General features: G+C 42.8%; 2 protein-coding genes across 4 annotated transcripts; one reads left to right on the top strand and one right to left on the bottom strand.

The window, feature by feature from the left end:
• Positions 1 to 8: 8 nt before the first annotated feature.
• Positions 9 to 21,532, bottom strand: tm2d3 (TM2 domain containing 3). 2 transcript variants are annotated; one of them, XM_053623624.1, is made up of 7 exons: positions 21,064 to 21,532; positions 19,536 to 19,706; positions 17,875 to 18,035; positions 17,182 to 17,356; positions 12,815 to 12,890; positions 12,408 to 12,576; positions 9 to 75 (listed from the first exon to the last, which is right to left on the bottom strand). In XM_053623624.1, exons 1-6 carry the CDS (start codon positions 21,221 to 21,223, stop codon positions 12,411 to 12,413), a joined length of 909 nt encoding a protein of 302 aa, XP_053479599.1. In that variant the 5' UTR covers positions 21,224 to 21,532; the 3' UTR covers positions 9 to 75; positions 12,408 to 12,410. The 2 variants fall into 2 exon arrangements, with proteins under 2 accessions (XP_053479599.1, XP_053479598.1); XM_053623623.1 differs by lacking the exon at positions 9 to 75 and having other exon boundaries at positions 9,043 to 12,576; positions 21,064 to 21,531.
• On the top strand, positions 1,467 to 6,171 carry larp6a (La ribonucleoprotein 6, translational regulator a). Of its 2 annotated transcripts, XM_053623618.1 has the most exons (3): positions 1,467 to 1,663; positions 3,095 to 3,293; positions 4,231 to 6,171. In XM_053623618.1, exons 1-3 carry the CDS (start codon positions 1,467 to 1,469, stop codon positions 5,341 to 5,343), a joined length of 1,509 nt encoding a protein of 502 aa, XP_053479593.1. In that variant the 3' UTR covers positions 5,344 to 6,171. The 2 variants fall into 2 exon arrangements, with proteins under 2 accessions (XP_053479593.1, XP_053479594.1); XM_053623619.1 differs by lacking the exon at positions 3,095 to 3,293 and having other exon boundaries at positions 1,622 to 1,663.
• Position 21,533: the final 1 nt, after the last annotated feature.

Consider the following 21,533-nt stretch of genomic DNA (forward strand, 5'->3'; position numbering starts at 1 on the left):
CTGAGAACCCAGACACATAGCTGAAGCAGGATGGGAGCTTGTAGAGGAGGACAGCATGTGCAGTGCAGGAGCAGCCTATGAGCACAAAAACACAATGATGTCATTAGTTTGCATGTGGAGTGGTACTGGGACACAAGGCCTCACATTCACAGCTCATCAAGCATCCACAGATGAATATAAGGCATTGACAAAGTGCCTAATTGTCTTTGTCCAGAATAATGCAATTATACCTGTGACATTTTTAAATCACATGCAGACAGAAATAAAAAAAATAATAATAAACAACAGGACTGCCTTTTATTGCATGCAAATTCTGTCACATGAACCCAACCCCCCCTTCCAGACAGCTGTGTCTGCTCAGCTTTGCTTTTGCACATCATCAGCAGTCTCGTCACAGAGCTGGAGTGACGTACCACTGGCTGCCTTCTTAAGTGTGCAGAAGGACTCGTCAATGACACACATCAGCTAGACTCATGCTATCAGTTGTGGCCCTTCTAGATAAGTCCTGCACTATATAGGCTATGTCTTATTTATTCAAATCTATCTTGCAATATTGGCTTTCACAATCCAAAGCTAGATCTTGCAGAGAGCTGCAATACGCAAATCACCTTTTCTACTGCATGCTGTGGCCTGATTTCTCATGTTCCTGGCGTTACCCTGGTTTATACCGATGCACCAATATAGCCTCCTGCTGCATGAAATGAAGTTTGCATACTAAAAGAAAGAGGCTTATTTTTTTCTCCTTGCCTCAAAAGCAAATCCTTTCACAGCCCCAGTGGGAAAGCTTCTTAACAAATTAGCATTAGAAGAAAAGTGGGTCGAACCGTTTAATTGCTGCAGCTACTGCCTCCTAATTGCTAAATTGCGTTCAGGTGAAATTTTGCATGACCGGATAAGCTATATAAGTCATTTGCAAAAAAATAAAAAAAAATGTCGGGCTCCTATAGTCTAACAAGCCAAAAAAAAAAAAAAAAAAAGAGCAAAGAAAAAAAAATCCCATAATAATAACAACAAGAACCACAACGATGCATGTTTTAGTGAACGCCTTCTTGCGCTTTCTCTCCTTCCTGCTTCCTCCCTCTTGGCTCCAGCTCGCGTTTCGGTGGTGGGTTGGGGGAGATGAGTGCGGAGGCTCTCCGTGGCCCAATCGCGGCGCTCCTTTCGCGCGCAGAAAGCCTCTTATTGCGCACGAGGAAGTGACAGCGCGAGGCGACTCCCGTCCTCCAGGTTGTGTCTCGCTCGCCGCTGCTCCTACGTCCTCCGCCGCTGCTACCTCTCCTGCTCCTGCTCCTGCTCCAGCGGTCGGCCCGGGGTTTCCGTGGCGCCGAATCCGGGAAGCCGCGGGGCTCGTCTTGGCGGCTCCATTCGTCCGGGAAGCGCGAAGCTCGCTGTCTCCGTGCGATCATCCGGGAGGCGTCACCGACGACACCGAAGCACCGTGTAGAGCGCGCTGGTCCGCTACGGTCATGAGCGCGGCTACGGAGCTGTCGAACCCGGTGGAGGTCGTAGGCGCCGCCTGCGCGGGTTTCGCGGAGCAACGCCTGCGCGAGATGGGGACTCCGGTAACCATAACCGTGGCCATCCAGGCGGCGGAGGACGAGGAGCCCGACGAAGAGGAAACGATCAACAGTGATGATGAAATTGTGAGGCACGAGAAATCGAGGTGTGTGTGTGTGTATCTTTATTTATTGAAGTTTTTTTTCAGTAGATTTATTACTGTAACGCTTTCTTTTTAAACATTACATTGCCACAAAGAAATATAGTAGTCTCTTATGTATACTGTTGGAAGGAATGAATGAATGAATGTTTTTGTATATTATCATTTGCATTGCACATGCAAAAACCTTCCCCAAAACAAAGCAAACGTTATTTACGCATTGCGTAGTTAATTAATGGCCTTCAGATCTGCTTTGACGCGTTCTATAAACTAGTAATGTATAGTTGTTTAACAGGACTAACATCATGTCTTGTATCAGGTTATTATTCTACTTGTGTGGTCTCAGTCTAAGCTTGGTCTATAATTATTGCCCCTGACTAAAACTTATGGCACAGCAAATAACTGAGCACCTGTAAACCTTGCTGACGTCACCGGCGGGAATGGTACCAGACCTGTTGCTCCATTAACCCCCTTTGCGTCATCAGGTCTGGGTTATTTACTGTCCTCCACCTTACTAAACACACAAGCTTGTGTGTAAGATATTGTTTTCCTTGTGATCTTGTTGCCTTTTAAAAAATTTTTTTTTATAAATAGCATTTTCTCCACCCAAACACACCCGAATCGCCTTCTTAACAAGTTGAAAAGCATGTAACGAGGCTAAAAAAAAATGGGTGTGTGGGTGTAGAGAAAGCATAATAATGTGAACTCGGTTGGCAGTTTTGGGAAACTGTTTCAAAAAGCACTACTACATTCCAGAGCGAGACATTTTGGCAAGTTGTCACAAGTTTTCTGGACCGCTTGTGGAGCTCTGCTTGGGGCTACATCTAGTAAATGGCTTTGTGGATATGTAATCAATTATATTGATTGTAGAATACAGTATTGGATATATATTGGTGTTTAATAACTTTTTTTAAAGGCTTTGGCTGTATGGAAGAAGTTGTTGTTTTTGAGGAAATCCTTTAAAAATGTTCAGCTCCTTTTTGTCTGTGAAGGATTTCCCTCCTGTCTTTCACTTGTTGAACTTGGTGAATGCTTTCACTTGCTTAGATCCAGCTTTTAAAGGGTGTAGGAGTCCGCAGAAAGCCAATGAGTCATCAGTTTTAATTGGATTCCTGGCTCTTATTCGAAGCCATCGAGTAGGCAACTGATGTAATCGTGAGCAGGCGGTTCTTTTAATTGCAAGCTGATAGAGGGAAGATTTGTGTTTCGAGTGCACGCTCCCCTGTTGTGGCACATCACTGAAAGCCCCTGGCAAGATCATGTGCTCATGATCATTTGGCAGCCACCGTAATGTCAGATGGCGACGGCTTGACTTTTGTTGGCGTGCGTACAAAAACCCCAGCATTGAATGAGTTGGCTTACTACAGACTTGGAGTCTCTTTTGTGTTTCAGAAGACATGGTGTTTAAGCCTAACCCTTATTTTCTGTCCTCCTCAGCGGTGCTGGCACGAGTGGTGGCGAGCTGGAGGAGGAGAGCTGGCAGCCCCCGGACCCTGAACTGACCCAGAAGCTCATAGCTCAGATCGAGTACTACATGTCCGATGAGAACCTGGAGCACGATGCCTTCCTGCTCAAGCACGTCCGGCGCAATAAGCTCGGCTTCGTCAGCGTCAAGCTGCTTACATCTTTCAAGAAGGTTGGTTGTGCTCGGAGAATCTATTACTGCATCCGGGAGAACTGACAACTGTTGCGTAAGCTGTCAATTGGGCGTATGAATCATGTGTTCAAGAAAAGCTGCGCTTCAGAGATGCAGCATTTGATTGAACAAAATGCTTGACATCTTCCTGGCTTTCCAATGGCACTGATTGGCACTTTTATTTTGGTATATAAATAGAACTGTATCTTGAATGTCCAGGGCCAGAAGACATGGTTTTACTCCTACATGTTTTCTGCAACAACCATTATTTTCGACTAACTGTATTTGTCTTGGCTGAAGTAGTAGCGCAGTTGCGAATAGTTCACCTTCATAGACCGCTCTCTCGTGCAATACAGGAGCTCGACATGCTACAGAAGCAGTTCTGGTTGCTTATCTGTTCCAGTCTGCATTCTGACTTCCTCTTTTATTTCCTGCTCCTGCTTACGTGAGGCGAATTTCAGATGGTTTACACTACAGGAAGTTAACGGTCACACGACAAGAAGCCGGTTTCATTACAGCTTTCAAATGTGCAGCACATTCACCAAATTCATAATTGTGGCATTTGTGCCTAATTTAACAGATTATAATTGTGGAGTAAGTGAGTAAGTGGCAACCTTGGAGGTAATTGGTAATACTGCGTGGGATGTTCAGTGAAGAGATTTAGCTTTTTTTTTTTTAATTTAATTTCCTCTGCGTCTGTCTGACATCTCCATGTCCCAGGTTTGTATATGCACAGTCTGGTAATCAGTTAATGATTATGGAGGTCTTATTAACGGAAGTGTAAACGTGTATTAAGGTCATGCATTTGATAGTTGGCTATACATTGCCTAAATGTGTCCCAAGTAACGTTTTTGTCTAAAATGGAGTTGGTAATGAACTGATCCCCCCCCCCCCCACCCCCACATTTAAATGTGAGGTGTTGATGTTTTTCTCTCAGGTAAAGCACTTGACAAGGGACTGGAGGACTACAGCATACGCGCTGCGTCATTCCACCCTGCTGGAGCTGAACGAAGAAGGTCGGAAAGTTCGCCGCAGGACGAGCGTGCCGGTGTTTGCCAGTGAGTCTCTGCCGAGCCGCATGCTGCTCCTGAGTGAGCTACAGCGCTGGCCTGAGCTAGGTGTGGCTTTGGCAGGTGGGGGTGGGGCTGGAGACGGGAGCCCTGGGGCGAACCCAGCCCAGCAGGAGCGGCTCATGGAGCTTCTGCTCAAGGCCTTTGGTGCGTATGGCCCGATCGCCTCCGTGCGCGTGCTGAAGCCTGGCAAAGACCTGCCACCTGATCTAAAGAAGCTGAGTGGGCGCTACTCGCAGCTGGGCACTGAGGAGTGTGCCATCGTCGAGTTTGAGGAGGTGGAGGCGGCTGTGACGGCCCACGAGGCCTTCACAGGCCAGCAGGGAGATGGGAAAGGCTCAATGGGGCTCAAGGTGGTGCTGATTGGTACCAAGCCGCCTAAAAAGAAGGCACCCAAGGACAGGCAGCGGGAGGAGAACGGAAATGCTGGAGGAGGAGGATTGCGCAAGAGCCGCTCACTGAACAGTCGTGTGCGTGAGCTGCAGTATCATGGCGACGACTCTGCCTGCAGCTCCTCCGAAACGGAAAGCAACCCGACTTCTCCTCGCCTCGGCCGCAAGTCCCGTTCGTGCAACAAGCTGAGTCCTGGCGGCTACCACTTGAGCCCGGCCGTGTCTCCCCGCTCCAGCCCGTGGAACAGCCCACGTGCCAGCCCTTGTTCCCAACGCAAAGCCCCTCCCAATGCCCGCTCACCCCTGGCCAGTGAAGGCAGGTTGAGCCCTGAGGCTGGGCGCCGCTGGGCTGATTATTCCTCGGACAGCAGCTTGACTCCTTCAGGAAGCCCATGGGTGCAGCGCAGGAAGCAGGTGGCCAGTCAGGAGAGCAGCCCAGTGGGGAGCCCCATGTTAGGCAGAAAGATCCAGAACGCAGACGGCCTTCCCCCTGGAGTTGTGCGCCTGCCCAGAGGTCCGGATGGAACGCGTGGGTTTCACGCAGTCTCGGTTGCAGAACGGGGCAAAACCGCAGCCACTCAAACCTGACTCGAACCAGGGGGAGCCTCACTTCTCCCAAAAACGGCAGCACTGAACTATAGCAGTGAGGTTTATGCATCGTATACCACACTGCCACCACAGTGAGCCATCATTCTGCAAAAATAGACCACTGATCTGTTACACATCATTGTCTGTTTTTGATTTCTTTGTAATACCTTTTTTTTTTTTTTTTTTTTTTTTTTTTTTAATATGGATATTTTTGGTTGTTTTATATGGACATTATTATCAGACTTGGTTAGGTATTACAAGAAAGGGATGAGTGCAAATGTCAAATCACTCTATACTGGATATAAAAATATAGACATGTATATTATTAAAAAAAAAAAAAACCTTTTATTTTTGTGTCTGATGTGGACAGTGGTTTAAGCATGTGGACTTGATTGATCACTTAATGCCTTGTTGCACCCAAAAAGCAGCAATGAAAAATTTTGTGGCCATAGTTTCTTTCCTGGAATTAGGCTTGAATAGTAATCGCTTATGGAAAATGGGTTGTCTTTTTGTTATATTTTAGGTTTTAATTTGCTTCTTTTTTATTATTATTATTATTATTATTATTATTATTATTATTATTATTCCTTCCTGCCTTTTTTCTGGACTTTTTTTTTTTTCCTTTAAAGGGATTACTATTTTAGCTGGGATGTGGTTCATAGAATTTGAATCCTATCTGAGGCTCTGTTTTGTTCCAGTGTAGCCCATAAAGGACTGGAGATAGTGAGGCTCCAGCCTGTAAATATGCTTTGCTTTTGCCTTTCCGGTTGAGTGGAGGCAAAGTACTGCACATTTCATACTGTACAAAAATAAATCACTGCAATGGCATTCATCTGGTGTTCGTTGCCTCTTCTCGACTCGAAGCCGTGTTGCTCTGTGGCTTATTTGTATTCGTTATGTTAATCTCGTAAAACAAACGCAGCAAAAGAAAAGTGGTTCAGCGTGGAGCTTGGGGATCACCAGGGGCAGTCCGTGATTTGTTCCACGCCGCACATCAATCCGATGATCGGCTTGAATTATTGTTTGCTTAAAGCTACAATGAACCTAATGTTAGATATTTATCGAGGAGGAAACGCTGGAGAGAGCTTAATCCGAACTCTAACTGCAGCCTTTTTCATTTCTTTCTCGGTGGACTCGCAATCATGTGCTGACCTGATATTTATTCCGAAATCAGCACTGTAGGTTGCCAGTGGAAATGCTGCTTGGCTCGGTGCGGTTCAAACACCGAGCATGCAGGGTGTAAATGCGGCACAGATGGAACGGGGTTCTTATCAGGATTCGTCTAACGTGGGCCGACTCAAACACAGCGAGACTGCAAACTGTCAATTGTTCAGCTCCATTACCCCTGATGATAATGTATTCCCTACTGTGAAAAAGGTATTTTTAAATTTCCTTAGCAACTGCTGACTGACTACAGGGGGTCAGGGGGGTATAAAGCTTGCTGATGAACTTTTTTTTTTTATTTTTTAAATAAGGTTAAAGATTGCAAGCATTTGTTTATTTGAAAGGCACTTGCGTAACTGATATGATTATGCTGTCTTGTTCAAAAAGAAAATCACAGACTGGACTGCTGTAATTGCACAATAGTTTTCATTTTCCTAATTTGCTAGTCAATGTCAAATTAGCTAAATTACCCATAAGAGATCATTAGCAAATAATGACTCCTGACTTAAAAAAAAAAAAAAAAAAAAAAAGAATTTTTTTATTCAAATAAGTCTGACCTCAGTGGGGCATTTTCTGGACGTCTCTTATGCTCAGAATGGTCACGGGCTCGGACACGGTGTCGGTCCGCAACCCTAGACTAGCTTTGTCCCTTTAAGACTGCTAGGAGCTGAACGTACTAATAACAGTGTTGTTGTCTGAAAGCCTCCATCCAACAGTTCTTGAAAGTCTTCTACCCATAGCCTCCTAGAGCACTGTTGTTGCATTGACGTGCTTGTGATCTTTTTGGTGGAGTATCTGTCTAGGTCTACTTTTTGCAGCCTGTATAAGACATTATATAAAAGCCTTTGTTTGAACAGTGAGCAAAGCAGGCTGAAGTTCATACAGGAGAGAAACTTTTTTTAGTGGGCGGAATTTCCCGGACTACCTGAGGTATCATTGTACGTATTTGTTTTTTGCCCCATGTTGCTATAATTACAGCCGTGGGATGGAAACAGGGTGAAATTAGTGACCGCTACAGGATTCTACTGAACCTGACTACAATCTATACGGTTGAATAACGACTAGACTCTGTTGTCTGTAAGTAAGACTGTTTCTATTCTTCAAATACGTGAACTCAAGCTTGTTCGTCAACAAGCTTGTAGGTGGTTTTTTTTTTTTTCTGACATGCGACTATTTCTCAAACTAAAACCATAATTTCTCTGGTTGGCTCACAGATTCCCAAACCTGGTCCTGGAGCAGGAAAAACACTCAAATGTGCAGGATGGTGAACCTCTGGGTTTGATCATTAGCTAGAATTTCAGCACTTTATATACAGTTTTATAGATTCACAAATAAATCCTTCATCCGTAGTCGGTACGCCAGCAGAAACGGAATCATTTCCAGCGGCCTTGATCCAGCAAACTTTTAGTAAAATTGGGCGCCACTGATCAAACTGGATACAAACATTTATTCAGAAATTGCTTGCAAGATTATTTACACAAGAAGTGTGGTGTTCATGCAGGAATAAAAGATATATCCTACTATTTATTTATTTATTTATTTATTTATTTGGAAAAATCAGGCAGGAATTTTTCACACTCATTGATTGACTTTTATATCCATGTGTGCACGTTGATAAGACTCGTGAAAGTTCATGGCACAACTGATTGACATTTAGTAACGCCCATATAAGGTGCAACGCTCGCAGAGAGCGGGAAAATGACAACTCAATGGTGAAAAAGTGCCTCCTGAGCATGATGTACGTGTCATCCTCCACTAATACAGCTCAGACATTATATTGTGCTGGCTTCTCAGACACACACTAACTAGTCTAGTCTTTGTCTTGATGCATTTTATTATTTTTTTTCCCCCCCCAAATCGCTCTAACTCTTTTTGGCAATTATACGATCTGAAGCTGATCAACTGTGGTTCACGTCAGTGAGTCTCCTTATATGTAAATTTACACAAGCTCAGGATTTCTTGTATGATACGGTACATCTTAATCTAATTCGCATACGTTTTTTTAACGTGCGATCTTGCGTTTTCCACTTGCTCATCTACTACAAGCGTGAAATTGTGAGTTTAAGTAAAACACGTGACGTGAATAACGTGATGGTGTGGGGGGGGGGAAAAAACACACATTACATGGGGAGGGAAATATAAAGTGAAGTCTTTATATTTTAAAAAAAAAAAAAAAAGTGAAATGTGATGATTTTATTTATTTTTTACATATGCCGTTTGTAGGGCTGGAATGTCTTTTCTAAATGCTCATGTGAAGGATTTACTAATAAAGTTTGTTTGTATCCAGCTTGAAAAATGAGGCCCGATTATGTGAATATTTAGCATAGTTTATTTGGAAATAATGACTTAATCTTATAATGTTGTTAGGATTTGTGAATAGAGGGTTGCGCTGTTGAGAATAGAGAAAGAGAAGTTACACACACACACATACAAAATAAATAAATAAATAAATAAATAAATGGTGCCCTCGCCCCGCTACACACTTCCCGCACCAAGCTTGGGAGAGTTTGCCAAATGACACACAGACACACGAAGTTCAAATGGCAAGATCTTGGATTTATTCAAAGAAAGGCAGAGTATATATTATGCTTGGCACACAACAGAGACAATGGGTTAAACTAGTGATTGGCTAGGCGGAAGGGCATATTTGCATAAAACGGCAAGCATATCAGTGTAAGACTGGAACAACACCATATATGGTTTTCAGGCATTCATAGGAATACGAACAAATGTTATTCAGGAAGGTGTGTAAACGCGTACAGATGGTATTCAGGGGGAAAAAAAAGGAATGCGCAAATGATGAGGGGCTTTATCCGTCTGTACCTGAGTTAACACAGGAACAAAGAGAAAAAAATGTGCCGAGGGGGCGGGGAGAGAGGAGTGTTCACAGTAAACTTATCAATTGAGTAAAGTAACAGAAAATGAACATATGAAACACACCCGAACAAAAAGAGTCACTTATCCCGCTGGCAAAAAGTCGATGCACACAAGAGGAGAAAATGACTTGGCGGAGGATCGTATTTGTTCAAATCGGTCAAAAAGGAAGCCATCATCGGTGCCGATCCGCTCCTGAATGAAATCACGATCTTGAACTCACGCGTGGACGTAGGTGCGTGTGAAGGACGTTCACATGCCGACTTGAACCAAACTCGGTACTATTTGAAGATGAGTTCACAAAGCCATGATTTGTAGCGCACCCACTCATCACCTCTCCTCCTCTAATTAATCTCAGGCTCGAGTGGAGGTGTCATGGGGAGAAACCGATCACGGATCAGAGGCTGAGCCACAGGCAGAACCAGGCCGCCGGCATTCGGAGGAGAGCGTGGGAGTGAGTGAGTGATGCTGATAGCGGGCGGGCTGACATTATACTCAATGAAGTCCCAGACTGAAGCATTCCCGAGGAGAAGTGCATAAATGTAATGTCTTGGTCAGGTTGGATCTTCCCACTCACAGGTGTATAATATTCTCCATGTACACCCACCACCCTCAGATTCCTGTTCGTAGCTCATCGGCTGCAAGGTTCAGCTTCAGGTGTCCTGCGTTCCGAGATTCACTCCTGCTCACCACGTTTGTAAAGAGTAGTTAAGTTTACCGTAGCCTTCCTGTCAGCTCGAAACATTTCTTCTCTCTGGCTCTTCACCTCGAAGCTCTTTCGTCAACAAGGCGTTTCTGTCCACGTCACTGCCGTTCACTGGATGTTTCTTGTTTTTCGCACCATTCTGTCTAAACCATGAAGACAGTTAGAGTTTTAACCCTTAGCAAGATTCCAATCAGTATGCATCGAGCGAACATTTTAGGAGCCGAGATGAATAATAGGAGGGCAGAAGCACCTTTAGATAGGGTTTACAATCGCCTAGACTCGAGCCCCTGACCTTGCGTCAATGGATTTGACCCAAAGAGCATGAAAATCAAGACTCAAACACTGCTCCCCAGAGCGCATTAGCAGTGCCATGCTATACTGCTCGACTCCTGCAAGAACGCAAAGGAAAACAATCAATTTAAACTTCATTGCTGATGCATTATGGACTATGTTTTTCAAGCTTATATCCCATATGCATGGGTTTCCTCTGGGTTGTCTGGTTTCGTCCCACCTCCAGAAAGCACGCTGTTAGGTGGACTGGCTACGCTAAATTGCTCATAGATGTGAATGAGTGTACACGGTGCCCTGTGATGGAATGGTTTCCCATCTATGGTGTATCCAGACTTGCTTCGATATAGACCCCGCATCCACCACAACCCTGAATATATCCCGCAGCACGGTCATACAACGGTGTGAAAACGGACCAAAAAATATTCTGACAGGGGTGGGAAAAAAAAACAAAAGCTTTTAATGAATCGTTCCTCCTGCCAAGTTTGTTTTCACACCTAAACATTTGTTGCATAGAACAGAACACACTTTTATTTTAGATATTTTATATTTGGACTTGTTTCTCACCAACTAGTTGGACTACTTCTTGTTTACTCAAGGATTCATGAGAACCAAAATGGAGATCTTTTTTTAAAAATTATTTTTTTATTTCTAGGTCAACGCTCTCTTTACTAAACCATACCAAATGGTTCGGTTTGTATCCTTGTGAACACAGGAATCCTTTCTCTGTGGTGTAGGCCCACTGGCATCAGATGGAGGAATAATGAAGGTCGGAGAATGAGTGTCGCTCGAGACGCTGGAGGAGAAGATCTAAAGTGTGTGCGGAACAAAGGAGGTGAAGCAGGCACGCACAGATGTCCGCCTCCAGCTTTCCTTTCCAAACAGCAGCGCTGGCATGATGCCAGCTTGCAATGAGAAAGATTACAGTTTACAAGGCTGATATTTACAGGTCAGCACTAGAGAAACAGGAGTCTGGGCCAAAAGTTGGGTGCAACAGCTTAACATTACGCTTATAAGGAGTTTCACATGCTTAACGTCCGTTCCGTATCGTGTTCCAGAAAGTTCTATCCGCCATTAGCGTCTTCTAAGAACCCATAGCTACTTTTGAGGTAATTACACTTACTTTATTGTGTAATTTCACAGACTGTGTATGGAAACCGTGTTTCTGTGTATCCGCAGCGCTGTGCCGATTCCCATCAGTTCCTTTTGTGCTTTTTCATTGCAAAAGAGAAAGTGGTATTGTTCAGGATCTGGTTCTTGATGGGTTTCTTTCTAGAATTATTCCCCATTCATGCATCGTATGCGCTCGGTCCTTTAAAAACACACACCGGAGTGAATATATTTGCTTAGTGAAACCTAATGAACCTTACGAATTGAGAGTCATATAACCATTTGCTTTTGTCAGGAGCTTATTTGGTCGAAAAAAAAAAAAGAAAAAGAGAAAATAAATAGTGGTACAAATGCAATTACTGCGTAGACAAACAAACGTTACAACAAACACACAAGCATAATGTTACACTGCGTAACAGCGTAATGGCACTGGCACACCTTGAGGTTTTTGTTTCTTTTCAACATTGAGGGGGGGGAAAAAGGACATAAAGAATCCCAGGTGGTGTTGTCTTTTCCTCATTTTCCCAGTTTGAGAAGACTGACGGAACCACTTAGGCACCTCTAAGATACAAAGTGGCATTACAATTCGTCTCCGAGCGCCCGAGGATCTTTCCGAGAGTCTTTACGTATGAACTAAAAATCTCACTCGGCACAAACCGAGTGCGTGTTTTTCCTCATAACCAACGCGCACTAGGACTGAGAATCATGCAGACGGCTATGAAGTCATTCACCTACAGCGATATTAAGCTACACCGTGTGTTTTTTGTTTTTTTTACGTGAACACAATAACAATGTCTTCCTGTAGCCTAGTTTTGGCGAGAAAACCAGCTCAAGTTTAATCTCACCAGTTGTGTTCCAGTCCAGTCTGAAATTCCCCTTCTGTAAAGAAAAAAAAAAAACGGCCTGTGTGATGTCACTTTACGTCTCAGATGTAGAGCGATCCATCAGCTGGCCCCACGTAACCCACGGCGATGAGGAGGACGTCAATGAGGGTCCAGATGCCCAGTCCGCCGAAACTGAAGAGCTTGCCCAGTCCCTCTCTCCACTGACCCAGATAAAAGCGGTCGGCTCCAAACCCACCCAGAGTGATGCTGCGTGAAACCGGGAAACATCATCTTTTTCAAATCAGCTTTAAAATTATACCCACATCTCATATATATATACACATACACACACACACACACACACACACAGTACTTTAAAACCACCATAATGCAGGCAAATGATTCAACATTCAAGTTCTGTATTCAATATATTAATAAAACTTTGTGATAATAATAATAATAATAATAATTTCACTTGTAATTTGGTGTAGATTATATGGATTACCTGAGCGTCAGAGCTGTGGACCATTTATATCCCCCAGTCCAGTTGCAGAAGAGACGCTTCTGAAATTCCCTTTTCCCTGTTCAGAGCAGATAGAGATGTGTCCATGTTTTGCACTGGGATAAATATTTCACAGCTACATATTCAAGGCACAGACACTTTTTACTGAGCCCACAAGTGTTACATGCATGAACGAACAGCAGGACGTGCGTAATAGGGATGTATCCGAATACGAACATATTCCTCAGACTGAGCACACAATCCGATCTAAACAGATATTAATAGAAAATGTGCACAGTTTTGTTTAAAAAAATAAATAAATACATTTTAAGAAAGCTTGCCAGAAAGGTTCATAATGCATCTAGTCGACACCAGAGGACTTGACTGGGAAAAGTCGCACAAGTGGGAGGTTTTTAACGTTCATGCTGGAGCAAGTGGCCAGATATGAATCTTGTGGGATGACCCCCCCCCCCCCCCCCCCCCAAAAAATAAAAATAAATAAATAAATAAATAAATAAATAAAAATCCAACACATTCATTGACATTTACAGAACCAACTACATTTATTTGAAAATATCGTGGACAAAATAATAACTGCATGAGTGGGATTAAAATTAAATTTATTATTATTTATTTTTATTTTTTATTTTTTTTTAAACGGTCCTGCACACATCTCTAGATAAGACCAATCATGAGCTGGAGTGATGTACCTGACGGTGAATTCCCACCCAAAGCCGACAACACTAACATTTCCACCTTTGGGATCCGCCCCCCCAAGAATTTTGCAATGTTTCTTTTGGTTCAGGCCACACCCACTTTTGATTCAAGATATTAGCATTATAATACGCCCCTAATATCCAAGCAGCGACCAAATAAATATACTTTATCTCAGAGCAAGGTTATTCATCGATGCTAAAGTATATTTATTTGAGATTTACAGGAGGTGCATTCATATCTAAGAAACACAACACATCAAAAAAAAAAAAACCAAAAAAAAAATTAAAAACAATCAAATGCCAAAAAAAAAGCTATAAATGTCAATAGCATTCAAATGTCAGCCTTACTTAAGAAAAAACAAAGCTGTGAGCACTGGAATAAAATGACATTTACATTTTAACTTCCCCACTTAGCGCTACATTTACCTGTTCTAAAAGAACTGATACTATCTACTCTTATGCTTGCGCATAACGATACAGACACCACTTCTGCATCGCTTTCATGTTAGCGCTTCCTCTCCTTACACACCGTGCAGCGCTTCTAATGATAACGTCAGCTGCACGGACAGAAATTTTTCATTATCACGATGAACGATTTAATCGGCCAGAAGCGCATTAAAAAGACATTAGAAATCAGCATTTCTGTCGGCGAAGAAACAAAAACAGCGCGTTGAATCGCTTTCTAATTATAGATTCCATTTAGATCGTTTGTAAACTGTTAAGACTCGGCACTTCATCGGCGACGTTCACATGCAACCAAATAATCCGATAGTAATCCGATTGACGGCTCAAGCCTTCACGTAAACACCTTTATCGGTCTGATCGAGCTCCATCCGAATGAATGGGTAGTGGGCGGGGCTTCCAGGCAGAGTCAGTTAATATCAGAGAGTTGAAAACACAAGCGCGGATTCAGATTTCCAGATCAATTAGCTCATCTTCTCGTTTTCAAACATGAGTAATGGCTGCCACATCTGGTAATAAAATATCATCTGAGGAAGCGTCAGTGGACGTAACGGATAATGTAATGTCGTGTAGGGATGATAATATCGTTATGTCCCTGGGTTTGGCTTTAACGCAGAATGTGTAGGGGTTTCGATATAAATTTATAAGAAATGCTTCTTGGTGTCTAAAAGCAAACCCACACCACGCTTTACACATAAATACTAGACCACTTACGGTACCTAAAAGCTGCTGCTGTAATCATAAACGCTGTCCAGTGCTCGTCCCAGGACTCTTATTCACATCCTCTCGGCACACTCTGTACCGCTTGCCTCCGCAGTATACACTTATAATCCCACAATCCGACGTTCCCTCTCGAGGTTTCTTCCTCACATCATCTCAGGGATGATGAGATCCTACCCCCCCCCCACCACTCTCGTCTCCGGCTTGCTCATTAGTGATCAGAACCTTCGTCCGGATTCTTGCTGTTTCGTTAAAAAGTGCTATACTAATATAAATGCTACTTTATTCCACTCTTCCTGAATTTTCTTTTCCACCAGAGTGAAAAGATAGAAGAGGCCGTTTTTGCAGCACATTTAATTCACAAAAGGGTAATGCAGTGTGCTGGACACAGACGTGGATAAAAGCATACAAGGGCTTTTTTTTCGGTGAACTGCACCAGACAAACACAAGTGAGTCTAGGGTTGTTCAGTTTAGGGATTGATCAGAACACAAAAAGAAATGTTTTGATATAGTTGAATATAAAACGCAGATCCAATGATGGCTAATGGAGCGGTCTGGGAGCTGTTTCCAGCTGTAAGGACCGAAGCTGTAAAACGCGGTTTTCCTCTGTCCTTATTGATCGGAGAGATGTACCGAGGTTTCTCACTTCCAGCATGGACTGTTTAGTGCTTAAGTACCATTTGGAGTTGTTCCTGTAGCTGACTGGATGATATTGTGAGGCAGAGTTGGGCAATATCACGATATAGTATCGATATTGTGGTAAACTGCGTCACTTTTCTGAGATAACCTGGTTATCGTAACTTCTTTCTCCCCCCGCAAGCGCTCATTGGAATCAACCGATTTGATATCGCATTTTTGCACAGAAGCTTCAAAACTGCTTAAAATGTCTTTGCAAACTATTCACTCTATTATTTTCCAGTTTCAGTACAATACATAAGAAGATCATCAAACTCATTAAAAACTACACGCTAACACCACGCGTCGTAGAAGCATCTCCGAGTGTGTCATTTCCACCCACCCTTAGTGTGAGGATCTGAGAAATAGGGTGATGGTTTTCCTTCCCCGGCGTACTGAGCACGCTGTCTGCGTTATTATACTCAATTTAAATGCAGAAAGGTTTTCAATTTCACTTCAAACGTTGCTCAAGACTAAACGTGCGCAGGAGTGAGGTAGCAAATATAGATCACGCTTCAAAACAGCGCGTGTAAGGGAAATTGCCAATTTACGTTTGCCCTACAGGAAGAAAATAAACACTCCCCGCACGACGTCCTCCTCGGAAATCATACCGGCGTTGTGCGTAACCCTCCTATTATGTTGGGGGGAAGAAAAAAAATCGAATAAAAAGTTGCATCCATTATGTTATGGTTCAGAATGACTTCCACAGTTTAAATACACACAAAAACAGCTTCAAACTGTAAACCTTTATTATGGCTTGCCCGAGACCGGCCGTACGAAGAAATATTTCCGTATCAAGTTCATAGAGATTTCAATTTCAAAGAGAAGAAGAGAGATTAACCAGCATGTCAAATGTTGAAATGGGTCAAAGTGACCCGTAACATAATAGGAGGGTTAAGGAAAGAAAAAACACCACCACGATGGTAGCCTCGGTTTAACGCGCACGTCACATCGGATTTAATCATACATCAACCTTTTAAAAGTCCTGCATGTTATAATGAGTAACGAATCAGCAACCAAATATTTGGTGTAGCGATGCCTTCTTGCAGGGATTTAGAGCTTAACGGGAACAAATATTGACTGTGAATCCTCTCCAAGATTCACAGTTTAGAATCTCCCTCGGTGAGATTCTTGTACTGCTATTTATTTGCGGTTTGATTGTCAAACTGGAGGTTAGTTGTACTGTACACAGCAGGGCGCTCAAACAAGACCTTTTGACCAAATCAATCAGATGTTTTGTTATTCGGTCAGGTGTGTGTGCACGTCATCAACCTATCTGTGCCGATAAAAAGAAACAAAACTCCGCATATATACCTGAAATGGGCCAAACAACAACAACAACACCCTAAAGGCTAACCCTATATTTTAAAAAGATTTTGGTGTTGCTCTGATCTGAATCTACTGAAGCACCATGCATCTGGAATGAGAGAGAGAGAGAGAGAGAGAGAGAGAGAGAGAGAGAGAGAGAGAGAGAGAGAGGGGTGGTTCAAGGTGATGAATAAAGTCTGGCTCAGTGCAATCAGAAAATCACATGGCCTCATGCCTAGTAACAGAGCAGGAGCTATTTTTCTATGCAGTGCTGTTTTAAAAAAAAAAACACGGGGAAAGGACGGAGTGACTAAACCCTGGCTCTACACTATAATACATGTGGAATCGTTAAATATATCCGTCCTACATTATGTATTTGTGCTACGTTTTAGAATGAACTCTTTAAAAACAGCAAGATTTGACTACATCAGCAGATCTAGGCTTCTCTCCTTCATTACATTCATGCATCATACATCCATAAGTCCATACCTAAGCAGTTTACATGGTCCATGACGGTACAGGTGGCGTTGTAGCGCTTGCGAGGGCAGGACACGGTCATGCAGGTGGTAGAAATGTTGCAGCGATACTCAGCTGGATCGAGCTGCCAGCAAAACCGGCAATCCACGGTCAGGTTAAAGACGGTCTGGTTTCGACCCGAGGCGTCCTGACGAGCACACACAGAGCACACAGAGATCTGTATCATAACGTATCACATACAGGATACATTTAAAGGAGTACTCCAGTAGTACTGAGAAATAATGGGCAAAACGGACTTATTAACGAAATATTAATAGCGATAACGGGGTGCCAATATTTTTTTAAAACACGTTTGATTGGAAAAAAACCCCAAACAAACTGCACTCGTTAAGACCTTTTTGAAAACTGCACATTTTATGTATTGATATTAATGAAGGGTGTCAATAGTTATGAAATCGACTTAGTTATTAATTGCACGGCTCTCGTTCATTGATGTACTGCATATTTTTTATATTTAATTATAGAGACTATATTGAGCCCTGCTTTAGGATAAATAAACAGATTCTGGTTGACTATTATGGTCTGTCAAGGCAAAAAAAAACAAACAACAAAAGAACCAAATAGCTCTGCTGTGACTCGACAGTAATTCACTGCACTCACTCACTTTTGGGAATCAAGAATTGAGCGATTTTCTGGCATACGCACCACGCAGTGAACTCGATCCTTGGTCTTGCAGGTGAAATTGGCCGGCCTGCCGTAGCTGCAGTTGTGATGGTACGCGCACGTGAAGCAGTCGGCTGGTAACTTATTGCACAGTCCTCTGCTGGGACACTTTGCCTCGTGATTCTCGACGTCAGCCAGAGACACTGAAAGAAAACAGGTCCATTTTTTATCGTCAGTTCCAGTACAGCATGTGCAGCGTGATACAGTCCTCTCCGAAACTACCGGAACGGCGAGGCCAGTTCATTTATTTGTGCTTTACACCAAAGACGTCTGGGTTTGAGATCAGAAGACGGATATGAGACGGGAGTTTAGGATTTCAGCTTTTATTTCCTGGTATTTACATCTAGATGTGTTAAACAACATAAAACATACAACCTTTTGTATCAGACTATTCAGTTTTCAGGTGAGCGAAAGTATAGGAACAACTGAGAAGTCTTAAAGTAAACTAAAGTAAATAACACTTAATATTTGGTTGCATATCCCTTGCTTGCAATAACTGCATCAAGCCTGTGACTCACTGGCTTGATCCTTTCTTTCTTCACACTTTGGTCTTTCTTTGGTAGAGGTTAACTGGTTCCAGAACTTTTGAGGCTCGTCTCTGTATTTCTTTGTGAATTCTAATCTGAATTCTTACTGCTGATGAGTGGTTTACATCTTGTGTTATGGCCTCTATATTTCTGCTCTCGAAGTCTTCTTCAAAACGGTGGATTGCGATACCTTCACCCCTGTCCTGTGGAGGTTGTTGGTGACATCACTGCCTGTTGTTTTTGTGTTTTTCTTCACAGCTCTCACAATGTTTCTCTCACCAGCTATTGTTGTTTTCCTTAGCCGACCCTTTCGGTTTCTGTTGCTCACTACACCACTGACTTCTTTCTTTTTCAGGACATTCCAGATTGTTGTATTGGCCATGCCCATTGCTTGTGCAATGCCTCTGATTGATTTTCCCTCTTTTCTCCCATAGACAGCTCTCTGACCTTCATGTTGGTTTATCCACTTTTAACAACAAATACAGTCTGCAATGACTAAATATTCAGAGATATTTATTGTTTAAACAATCGATCTAACAGGACACACCTGGGTAACATGAAACACCTGTCAGTTACGTGTTCCAATATTTTTGCTCGCATACAAATTCTCTGTCGACACAAATACCAGGAGGAAATAAAAGCTGAAAATCCTAAACTCTCTTCTCATATTCATCTTTTGATCTTAAACCCAAACGTCTTCAGCAAAAAAAAAAAAAAAAAAGAAGAAGATGTGGCCTTGGGTTCCAATAGTTCTCACATCGCAAACATAACCTTTCATCATGAAAAGGCCCAGCCCTTTGTATTGTGACCTTTTATTTAACAATACCCTTTTCAAAAAGTACCGTCTGTATATTTATGACCCTGACTGACTACATTTTTATTCAAATCTCTTCATAGCTGATTGGACGGTGAAATTTATTTTTGGTCACGGCTGTTTCATTTTCTCCAACTCTTCAATTATTTACATGGACGTTAAATAAAAATGTTACTTGTCTTTTTAGTTGATCCATAATTTTCAGGCGCTATTTAAATCTGGCATTAGTCGGTCAGTGAAGCTAAATAATCAGAATACATATGCTAGAGCTGGGCGATAAATGCCTTGAACTTGCCTCTTACCTGATGATGATGATGATGATGATGAAGAGGAATGGGAAGAGGATGAGGAAGAGGAGGTGGCTGCTGCTGCTGCTGGTGGTGGTGATGCTGATCTGACTGGACCTGGTACTGCTGGGCCGTGCTGAGGGGTGTATGCAGGATCTTGACCCACATGCGCGGAGCTCAGGTACCCTGTTAAACAGAGAGACATGCTGATCTCGGGGAAACAAGAGGGTTAAGAAATTCAGACACGGATAAATGTGTACAATCTAGGGATGGGCACGAGTACTCGGAAGAGACATCAGTGACAACAATGTAGTTCTCCCGAATACTCGAGTAGACAAAATGACCAAAAAGCTGAGCACTAATGATAATTACACAGCAGCGTTTCTCATTTCTGATCCAGACATGCTCCTGTGATACCAGTGCTGGCAAATTAGTAACTCTGTCACTACCCCTTTACTGATGGATTTAAAAAGAAAAAGAGCCTACTAAATTGTGACTTGAGCTGATGTTAGCAACTGACACTGCTCACAACGACCAATCCCCCAGTCGCCATCGCCCCCAACGGCCAATCACCCCATCGCCGTCGCCCCCCCAACGGCCGATCCCCCGTCGCCGTCGCCCCCCCAACGGCCGATCCCCCGTCGCCGACGTTCCCAACGCTCGATCACTCATCACCGTCGCCCCCAACGCCCAATCACTTATCACCATCGTTCTTGAGGGTGTGCTGCTTTTGAAAAATAATCAGCTTCAGTGTGCTAAACATTTATTATTATCCTACAACGGCATGCCCACAAGTGTTTAATTGCGTATACATACTGTTTTCTGATTAAACTCTATTCTCAAGTTTTGATGTGCAAACCGTCATGACGATTCAATTAATAAGCTAATTCGCGCGTGACGTCATATGGCGACTTTTAGAGCATGTATTAGGTACAGTCTTTTCCCCTGAAAATAGTTGAAAGCACTGCTGGGTGATGGACATTTTAACATTTCCCTGTTTTTAACACAAACTGTAAGGGATGATTAACGATTCAGAGAGAGACCGAGAGAGAGAAAGAAAAGGACCAAGACTGAAATGACAAAAACTATTATAACAACAATCTTATATTTCACAATTAATACACTTGCAATCAAGCATCATTAGTTGCTAACTAGGCCTGCTCGTGCCATAGCTAACTAAATAAATAGTTTCTTTTTGGTCGGCTAATATTTTAAATGGTCATATTTGTGCACCTGGTTTGAGTAAAACAGTCATGTTGACAGATACAATAACGTTAACTAGCATTACAACTAGCTACAGAGGTGTTTTGATGGCCAAACCCCAAATGACTCCTTGCTGCCTATACAAGTGCACAGCGTAAAGTAAGAATTAATTGCTGCTGTACACTACCTAGTGCACTCGTATATTAAAGAGGAGGGGGTTTTGTAATTAGCCCATCTCAACGCTAGAGAGGTAAAGGGAACCTTAGCTTGCTAGCTTCCTCGTCAGGGATGACAAAAACAGAAGACGATAAACCTACTCCGTTTCTATTCTCAATCTTACCATTTGAGGATTTGAAGAAAACATCAGCGAGGAGCAGGAATAAAACGCCATATTTCCTCATGATGCCCCGTCCCCTTTGAAAAATCCACTTGAAGCCGTTAGCGACCATCTCTACCGACTCGGATTTTTTCCCCCACCCGTTTTGTGGAAACTCACGCATTCTAAACTGTAATTGGCTAGCAGGACTTGCTACATGCGCAGCGATTGGCTCACAAGTCGGTCGTGATCACGAGTCACTAGCCAATCATTGACAAGGAGGCGGGATTTTCCAAAATACGGGTGTGGAAAATGAAGCGAGCAATCATTTAACCAGCCATTATGATCTATCAAAAGTTGTACAATCATTACTTCTTTATTAAAGTTATACGACAAATTGTTGTAGAGTATAATCTGAAGTGAACGGATTTAAATAAATGTTGAAAATCTAACTGCAATTTTTTAATAAATCCAGTGGCGTGCATAAGTATTGA

Source organism: Ictalurus furcatus, chromosome 4 (genome assembly GCF_023375685.1).
Source record: "Ictalurus furcatus strain D&B chromosome 4, Billie_1.0, whole genome shotgun sequence".
Classification (NCBI taxonomy): Eukaryota; Metazoa; Chordata; class Actinopteri; order Siluriformes; family Ictaluridae; genus Ictalurus; species Ictalurus furcatus.